General features: G+C 22.1%; 5 protein-coding genes across 5 annotated transcripts in view; 3 read left to right on the forward strand and 2 right to left on the reverse strand.

Moving 5' to 3' along the window:
- Positions 1-23: 23 nt before the first annotated feature.
- Positions 24-365, forward strand: DDB_G0283059 (hypothetical protein; the record flags this gene model as incomplete). The annotated part of the gene is made up of 1 exon (XM_634185.1): positions 24-365. One exon carries the CDS (start codon positions 24-26, stop codon positions 363-365), a length of 342 nt encoding a protein of 113 aa, XP_639277.1.
- Positions 366-1,216: 851 nt separating this feature from the next.
- DDB_G0282955 (hypothetical protein) lies at positions 1,217-2,334 on the forward strand (the record flags this gene model as incomplete). Its single annotated transcript, XM_634186.1, has 3 exons — positions 1,217-1,650; positions 1,763-1,916; positions 2,020-2,334. The coding sequence occupies 3 exons, from the start codon at positions 1,217-1,219 to the stop codon at positions 2,332-2,334; spliced, it is 903 nt and encodes a 300-aa protein (XP_639278.1).
- A 347-nt stretch (positions 2,335-2,681) lies between these two features.
- Positions 2,682-2,888, reverse strand: DDB_G0282957 (hypothetical protein; the record flags this gene model as incomplete). Its single annotated transcript, XM_634187.1, has 1 exon — positions 2,682-2,888. The coding sequence occupies one exon, from the start codon at positions 2,886-2,888 to the stop codon at positions 2,682-2,684; it is 207 nt and encodes a 68-aa protein (XP_639279.1).
- A 1,071-nt stretch (positions 2,889-3,959) lies between these two features.
- Positions 3,960-8,670, forward strand: DDB_G0282959 (P-type ATPase; the record flags this gene model as incomplete). The annotated part of the gene is made up of 2 exons (XM_634188.1): positions 3,960-4,472; positions 4,573-8,670. The coding sequence occupies 2 exons, from the start codon at positions 3,960-3,962 to the stop codon at positions 8,668-8,670; spliced, it is 4,611 nt and encodes a 1,536-aa protein (XP_639280.1).
- A 108-nt stretch (positions 8,671-8,778) lies between these two features.
- The window catches only part of DDB_G0282961 (hypothetical protein), a gene marked incomplete at both ends in the record, with an annotated part of 1,807 nt that continues 585 nt past the window's right edge, over positions 8,779-10,000 (reverse strand). Inside the window, one exon of the mRNA XM_634189.1 lies at positions 8,779-10,000. This exon is cut by the window's right edge and continues 110 nt beyond it. Within this exon, the coding sequence (XP_639281.1) occupies positions 8,779-10,000 (1,222 nt within the window).

Consider the following 10,000-nt stretch of genomic DNA (forward strand, 5'->3'; position numbering starts at 1 on the left):
TATCGAATTCGAATGGTGAAAGTATGGGTTTGTTGGTTTTTGGTGTTGATGTTTTTCAATATTGGTTTCATCTCTGTATCTATTTGTTAAACATTAATATTACCTGTATTGATTGTACTTTGACTATCATTAATTATCATTTAATGATAAAGAAATTAAATGATTTGATTTATCTAAATTCCTTGGAAAATGAATCACTGGATGCCAATAATAATAATAATAATAATAATAATAATAATAATAATAATAATAATAATAATAATAATAATAATAATAATAATAATAATAATAATAATAATAATAATAATAATAATAATAATAATAATAATAATAATAATGATAATGTGGTGGTGGATTTGATATGAAAGAGAATGAGGCGATTGTATTATTATTATTAACTGATGGATCATCATGACCAGTCAATGACGATGCTATTGAATCATATTGATTTGAATTAAAATTCCCAATTCTAATGACATTATCATTTGAAACTGTGGCACAAGTAAAAAATATCTGTAATATCACCTCTACCACTATATGCTTCTGCTTTATCGCATGAGTTTTACGTGTTGAAATTCAATAGTAATCAATTCAAATCCATTAAATCTTTTTTTAAAAATAATAATAATAATAAAAATAATAATAATATATTTATTAAATTACACACAAAATATATATATAGCCGGATATAAAAATTTCAGTATTAAAGTGGTGAAAAGTAATTTTGAGCGGCACTGTTGGTTGGTAAGTTTGGCCGGATATAAAAATCTCAGTATTAAAGTGGTGAAAAATAATTTTGAGCGGCGCTGGTCTGTTGGTTGCCCCCTTTTTTTTATTTACCTTTATTTTTATTTACCATTATTATCTTCCCTAAATAGAAATATGGAAAAATAAAATGAAATATAAGGTTAAAAAAATGAAAATATGAAAAATATATTTTTTTTTTTTTTTTTTTTTTAACGTCAATTTTTTTTTTTTTTTTTTTTTTTTTTTTTTTTTTTTTTTTTTTTATTTATTCAAAACGAGACTTCCAAACCACAAAAAAAAAAAAAAATTAGATATCTAACTATAAAACATAATAATAATAATAATAAACAATAAAATAATAATATAAAAAAACATAAACAACGATAATAATAATATAAAAAAACATAAACACAAACTCGATATAATAAAATAAAATAAAAAAAATAAAAAAAATAAAAAAAATAAAAAAATGACAATCAGAACAATAAATGAATTAATAAAATTTAATTTAGATTTTATAATTGATAAAAAAAAGTTTTTAGAATATGAAAAGCATAATAATAAAATAAATAAAGAAGAGTTTTATAATAAAATAATGGAATCAATAGAAACTATAGAATGTGCATTCAATAAATTTGAATTTCAAGAAATAGCTCTTAGTTTTAATGGTGGAAAGGATTGTTGTGTTTTATTACATTTAATTAATTATGTTTTATTAAAAAAATTTAAAAATACTATCAATAACTCATGTAATAATAATAATAATATCAATAATAATAATAATAAAAATAATAATAATAATAATCAAATAAATAATAAAAGAAATGGATTAAAAACTATATATTTCCAAACACCTGATAGTTTTAATCAAGTGAATGAATTCACTGAAACTTGTTCTTCAATGTAGGTATATTATATATATATTATTCAATGATATTATATAACTTTATAATAAATCTTTATAAATTATTGAATATTGACAATAATAATTTTAAATTATAAATATATTTTATAGATATAATTTAAATTTATTAGAAGTTTCATCAATTGGGATTAAAGAAGGTTTAGAAAAAATTATTACAAGCGAAAATATAAAAGCAGTTTTCATTGGCATAAGATTTGGTGACCCAAATTCATTACATTTAGAGAAATTCTCTTATACTGACCCTGTATGTAATAAAAATATATAAAAATAACATAATTAATACTTTATGTAAAATAATAATAATAATATTAATAATATTAATAATAATAATATTGAAAAAAAAAAAGGGATGGCCACATTTTTTAAGAGTAAATCCAATTTTAAATTGGAATTATCATGAAATTTGGGAATTCATTAAAATTTGTAATATTCCCTACTGTGAATTATATGATCAAGGTTATACATCAATTGGACAACAACATGACACAATTCCAAATCCAGATTTATTAATACCATCAACACTCGATCAATATTATCATGCTAATCGTTTAGAAAATGCTGAAAATGAAAGAAAAGGAAGAGGTAAAAATATTAAACAAATTTATCAACAACAATTATTAGAAAAACAACAACAACAACTACACAGTCAACAGAAATTGTAGAAATATTTAATAAATCCTTTTAACCAAATTATTTATTAAAAAACTTTTAATAATCATTTTTTTTTATTTTTTTTTTTATTTTATTTGTCCCAAAAAAAAAAAAAAAGGTGTCTTTTATTAATTTTAGTTAGAGTTTTTGTTTTTTTTATTTTATTTATTTTTTTCTTTCTTTTTCAAAAGGAAAGTTTATTCTTGCTTGTTATTTGTTTTGTTTTCATTTATTGTATTTTAAGTTGGTTGTGAATGTATTGTTGTGCATATTTATTTATTTATTTATTTATTTATTTATTTATTTATTTATTTATTTATTTATTATATATATTTCATTTGTATTTATATATTAAAATTTAAGATTCAAATAAAATTTTTGAGAGTAATTGTGGTTCACAAATTTTATGAGCATATTTTGCAATAATCATTGAGGAAGCAATAAATACTGAAATATTTTTTAAATTTTCTAAAATTGAATTTCTTGATTCTGGATCTTTGATAAGACCTTTAATAGTATCACTCCATGAGATTTGTGTGTATTCATCGTATTCATTTTCATCCATCTATTAGTTATGTATAATAAATATTTTATATATATATATTTTTTTTTTTTTTTTTTTTTGTTTTTTTTTTTTTTTGAAATAAATTAATTTGTAAGTTTAATGTTTGATGAATACATCTATAAAATCTATTGATTCAATTAATTATCATTTATATTGAATTACCTTTTTTCTATGTTTAATAAATGCGTTTGCGTAAATGAAAAACAAAATTTGGAAAAAAATTTGAAAAAACTTAAAAAAAAAAAAATAAAAAAAAATATAAAAAAAAAATATAAAAAAAAAAAAAATTAAAAAATTAACGAGGATAATTAACCTTTAAGGAAATTAAAATCTTTTTAATCATTTTCAATAAATATAAATTAATAATATTTTAAAATTATAATTAAATAAAAATAATTTATTGTCCTTTTTTTTTTTTATTATTATTTTTTTTTTTTTTTTTTTTTTTTTTTTTTTTTTTTTTTTTTTTTTTTTTTATATTAAAATAAAATTATCTTTTAAAATAACAAACTAATAAGAAGAAAAATTAAAACTTAATTAAAGCCAAATAAAAACAAAAAAAAAAAAAAAAGAAAAAAAAAAAGAAAGAAAAAAAAAAAAAAAAAAAAAAAAGCAAATAACGATTTTGATTTACTGGTTTAAACAACATCATATTTTAGATAGTTTTTTTTTTTTCCACATCATATTCTAAAAAAAAAAAAATAAAATAAAAAAAAATAAAATAAAAAAACTTTTTTAAAAAAAAAAAAAATATCAAAAAAAAAAAAAAATCAAAAAAAAAAAAAAATTTGTTATTTTAGACAACACAAAAAAAAAAAAAAAAAATTATTTATTCAAGCACTCACATTATGATTCTTTGATTTATCAGTTTTGTATCCCTATATTCTTTTTTTTTAATTTTATTGTGTAAAATAAGAAATTTTTTTAATTTTTTTTTTTTTTCAACACAAAATAAAAATTATAAAAATTATAAAAATAATAATAATAATAACAAAGCATATACACAACAAAAAGAAAATAAACAAATAAAGAATTAAATAATAGATAAATAATAGATAAATAAACATAAATATGGATTTTATGATAAGACTATTTGGTATAAAACCAAAACATAATTTAGATGATGGTGGTATTAGAACGATTTATGCAAATGATATAGAAAGAAATAAAAAATATCCTAGTAATAGGATTAGTAATACAAAATATACGATAATTACATTTATACCAAAGAATTTAATGGAGCAATTTGGAAGAGCAATGAATATTTATTTCTTAATGATTGGTATACTCCAATTGTTTCCATCGATTACACCAGTGGATCCAGTATCGACATGGGGTGCACTATTCTTTATCTTTGCCATATCAGCAGTGAAAGAAGCATTTGATGATTATAATAGAAGTCGTCGTGATAAAAAAGCAAATGAACGTATTTATAATATCCTTAGAAATAATGAAAAACAACAAATTCAATCTCAAAATATTCTAGTTGGAGATATAGTTTATCTAACAGAGAATGAAGAAATACCTTGTGATTTATTAGTATTATCAACTTCTGATAAAATTACAAATTCATTATATGTTCAAGTTTGTATTTTTTTTTTGTCTAAAAAAAAAAAAAAAAAGAAATATTATTATTTTTTTGTTTTATTTATATTAACCATTTTTTTTTTTTTTTTTTTTTTAGACATCAAATTTAGATGGTGAAACTGATTTAAAAATTAAATATTCAATTAAAGAAACATCAGGATTAGAATTATCACAATTAAAAAGTTTTCAAGGAGTATTAGAATGTCCAGTACCAAATGCAGAGATTAATAAATTTGATAGTAGATTATCAATGAGGGCCAATAGAAAGGTGAATACATTCTCTCATTCCGATTGGTTACCAGTGGACAGTAGCAATTTGGTGTTACAAGCAACCCATTTAAAGAATACGAATTATATCTATGGTTTAGTGGTTTACACTGGTAATGAAACTAAACTTGGAAAGAATAAAATGGATGTTCCAACCAAATGGACTAAATTAGATAAACAAATCAATAGGACCACAATCGTTATCTTTTGTATTCAATTGACTTTGGTATTAATATTTGGTTTCATTGGTGATTATATTCGTATCATTCAAGGTCATACTCAATGGTATTTAGATTACGATGATACTTCTCTCTCTAGTAAAACCATTATCATTCCTTTAAGATTCCTCTTATTGAATTCAATGATGATTCCAATCTCTCTAAAAGTTACCATCGATGTAATTAAATATGCTTATGCTCTCTTTATTAATTGGGATTTAAAAATGTACAATTCTGATATCGATTGTCCTGCCACTGCAAACTCTACCGCACTTAGTGAAGATTTAGGTCAAATCGAATATATCTTTACTGATAAAACTGGTACATTAACTGAAAATGTTATGTTGTTTTCAAAATGTTCAATTAATGGTATAGTTTATAATAAAGATAAACAACAACAACAACCACAACAACAATCGATTCAACAACAACAACAACTACATCAATCAATTCAACAAAAATCAGAACAATTAATTGGTGAAGAATTATTAATAAATTTTGATTCAAATGAATCATCAGGCTCAAGTTCAACATCAAGTTTAGGTTCATTTAATAATTCACCAACATCAACATTATTAAAACCAATTCAAAGTGATACACCATTGAATGAAGATTCACAAAATAATCATCACGATGATGATGATGATGATGATGATGATAAATATTATGAATTAAAGAGAGCAATGAAAATGGGTGATGAAAATGTAATCGAATTCTTTAGAAGTCTTTCATTATGTCACACAATTGTACCAATGCCAACCATCGATGAGGTTACAGGTGCAAATTCAATTCATTATAAATCATCATCACCCGATGAAGAGGCATTAGTAAATGCTTCAAAGATTATTGGTGCTAAATTCACCTCAAAAACACCAACTTCTCTAACAACTGAAATTAATGGAAATTTAGAGAATTATCAATTATTACATACCTTTGAATTCACTTCAGATAGAAAACGTATGAGTGTCGTTATACGTGATACTATAACTTCATCAATTAAAATCATTACAAAAGGTGCTGATGAAATCATTTTTAAATTATTACAAAATCATTCAAACAACAACAACAACCACCACCACCACAATAATAATAATAATAATAATAATAATAATAATAATAATAATAATAATAATAATAATAATAATAATAATAATAATAATAATAGCAATAATGGATTATTAAATTTATATTCAAAACAAATTGATGAATTTGCAAGTCATGGTTTAAGAACACTTTGTTTAGCACAACGTATTATTCAAAAAGAAGATTATGAAAGATGGTATCAATCACATTATCAAAAAGCAACAACTGCAATTCAAGATAGATCTTTACTTTTGAATGAAGCATATGAATTATTAGAAAGGGATTTACATTTATTAGGTATTACTGCTATTGAAGATAAATTACAAGAGGATGTACCACGTACAATCGAATGTTTAAGACAAGCTCAAATTAAAATTTGGATGTTAACCGGTGATAAATATTCAACTGCAATTCAAATTGCAAATTCTTGTAATTTAATTGAAACTAATCAAAATATCAATAAAAATACTAATAATAATAATAATAATAATAATAATAATAATAATAATAATAATAATAATAATAATAATAATAATTATAATAATTATAATAACAATAATAATAATTATAATAATAATAATAGTTATCAAATTAATAATGATAAAAATAATAATAATAATAATAATAATAAATTATTTACAATTGGTAAAAGTATTGATGATAATAGTAATTCAGGAGCAGCATCAGATATAAGTACATTAGATGTTCAAATGTCAGTTGAAGCATTATTAAAACATGTTGGATCATTACCATTATCACAACAATTAGCATCTAGTATTATAATTGAAGGACATGTTTTATCGTTAGTATTAATGTTTTCAGCATCAGAGTTTTTAAAGTTATCACAATTGGTTGGATCATTGATTTGTTGTAGAGTTACACCAAGTCAAAAGGCACAAGTTGTAAAGATGATTAAAGATACTGGTAAGATTACATTGGCAATTGGTGATGGTGGTAATGATGTATCGATGATTCAAGAGGCAAATGTTGGCGTTGGTATAAGTGGTAGAGAAGGTTTACAAGCATCACGTGCCGCTGATTACTCTTTGGCTAGATTCAAATATCTTCAAGAGTTGATATTGGTGCATGGTCGTTACTCTTATTTAAGAACTTCTTTTGCTGCAAACTATAGTTTCTACAAATCAATGTTCCTTTGTTTCATTCAAATCCTCTATCAATTCTTTAGTGGTTTCGCAGGTACAAGCTTTTTCAATACATTCTCATTGACTTCCTACAATATTCTATTCACTGGTTTACCCGTTATTGGTTTCATATTCGACAAGGATCTTCCAGAGTCAATCATACGTCGTAATCCTTATCTATATAGTGTTGGTCAGGATAGTAGTGCTTTCAATGTTAAAGTTATCTCACAATGGATCATTAGAGCACTGACTCAATCCATTTTCGTTTTCACTTTTACGCTTGGTCCTTATGTTTTCACTGGTGATAGTGGTTGTTCAATCGATTATAATTCAATCAGTATGATCTCTTTTACTTCAATTATCTTTATTCAATCATTAACTCTCTTCTTTGAATCTCATACTATCACTTGGATTAATCATATCTTAATTTGGGGTACTATTCCAATCTATCTCATTTGTTTAGTGGTTTTAAATGTTATACCCTCTCTTGATACCTATTCAGTTATCACTCATTTGGTCGAAAGTGGTTCGGTTTGGTTCTCAATTTTAATTATGACTTTATTAGCAATCGCTCCAATCATTACAATTCAATATTTACTCTTACTTTATAAACCAACTATAAATGAAATCATTCACCAAATTAGAAATTCAAAATCAAAAAATTTTAAACAATTAATTAATGAAAATTCTTCATTCCAAAAGAATAATAATGATTATTATAATTCAAATTTATCAAATTCAACTTTAAATAATTCAAATTATAATAGTAGTGTTAATAATAATAATAATAACTCTAGAGAGAGTACTTTTAAATATTATATAGGTAAAAAGAGTCCATTATTAAGATCAAGACCAAACTCAAATTCGGCAAATCAAAAGATTAAAAATCAACAAAACAATCTATCATATAACCAACAATCATCTTCGACCAATAGAGTTGTAGATTTAGTAGTTGGTGCAAGAGAAGATGAAGAATTAGAAAATAAAAAACTTTATGATCTCAAACAACCTCAAAAATCAAAATTAAATATAGAAATTATTAATAATAATAATAATAATAATAATAATAATAATAATAATAATAATAATAATAATAATAGTAATAATAACGATAATAATAATAATAATAATAGTAATAATAACGATAATAATAATAATAATAATAATAATAGTAATAATAATAGTAATAACGATTATAGTAACAATATTAGTGATAATATTGTTCACAATAATAATGATGATAACAATAATAATACTAATATTAATAATATTAATAATAATAATAGTAATAATAATAGTAATGATAATAATAATAATAATAATAATAATAATAATAATAATAATAATAATAATAATAATAATAATAATAATAATAATAATAATAATAATAATAATATTAATAATAATAATAATAATAATAATAATATTATTTTAAATATTAGTTCCCCTGGTATCGATAATGAATATAAACCACTCCTTAGTTAGAAGATGGTATATTTTTAATAAATAAGAAAAAAAAAAAAGAAAAAAAAAAAAAAGATATGATTACCCTAAAATTAAACTTAAGAATTCTTTTTTTTTTTTTTTTTTTTATTATTTTCTATTTTTAGAATTTTTTCTATTCTTTAAATTTTTACCATATTTTTTAAGTTTATCTAAATTATTATTATATTTTTTAATTTTTTCAGGTGTAGAATCTACTCTTACAATGTTTTCATCATCATCATAATCATTACTATTTTCTGAGAATATTTCTTTTTCTTCTTTTAATTTATTCTTTCTTTTTCTTGGTTGTAATGCTTGTTGTTTTTGTTGTTCTTCTAATTCTAATTCTTCTTTTTCATGTTTTCTTATAGCCTTCATATCGCTATCATATAATGATAGTCTTTTCAATTCTTTATCAGACATTTCATAATGCTGTGTTTCTCTTTGAGATTTTGGAATATAGTAACCAGTTTCTTCATCAAACTCTGCATCCTTATCATTATTTCTAATCATTGATCTAAATTTATCATGGAATTGTTTTCTAATTTCAGCATATGGATCGCTTTCTCTCTTTAATCTTCTTTCTTCCTCTTCATCTTCCTCCTCCTCTTCTTCTTCTTCTTCTTCATCATATTCTTCTTCATCATCATTTTCTTCTTCTTCTTCTTCTTCTTCATCATATTCTTCATATTCTTCCTCATTAACTTGATTTAAATTTTTAAATAAGTTTGATCTATTACTTTCTGTATCTTCACTTTCAACTAATGATTTTAATTTATCTTTATATTTGATATTTTTAATTTGAGCTATATTTGGTTCTGTTGTTGTTGTTGTTGTTGTTGTTGTTGTTATACCACGAATAATATTACCATTTTCATCATAGATTTTATCCATATATCTTGATTCTTCTTCATAATCATCTTCCTCTTCTTCTTCTTCCTCTTCTTCATAATCTTCTTCCTCTTCTTCTTCCTCATTTTCATCAAAACTATTCTCATCTACCCCTCCTCTGAGTTTTTTCTTTTTCTCTAAAAATGAATTTAATTTAACTTTCTTTTTATCTGTTTTATTAGAGTTATCATCAATTTTAATAGAATAGAGTTCTTTTAATTCTTGTTCAGTTAGATGTCTCCATTTACCTAAACCCAAATCACCCAATTCAACTGGACCAATTCTTGTTCTATGAATTTCAACTGCTTTATTCTCGGTTGATGCAAACATTCTTCTAATTTGATGATATCTACCCTCGTATAATGTAACCTTTACTTTATTTTTCTCTTTATCTAAAACTTGTAATTTTGCTGGTTTACATGGCGTTGACTCACCTCTT

Source organism: Dictyostelium discoideum, assembly GCF_000004695.1.
Source record: "Dictyostelium discoideum AX4 chromosome 4 chromosome, whole genome shotgun sequence".
Classification (NCBI taxonomy): Eukaryota; Evosea; class Eumycetozoa; order Dictyosteliales; family Dictyosteliaceae; genus Dictyostelium; species Dictyostelium discoideum.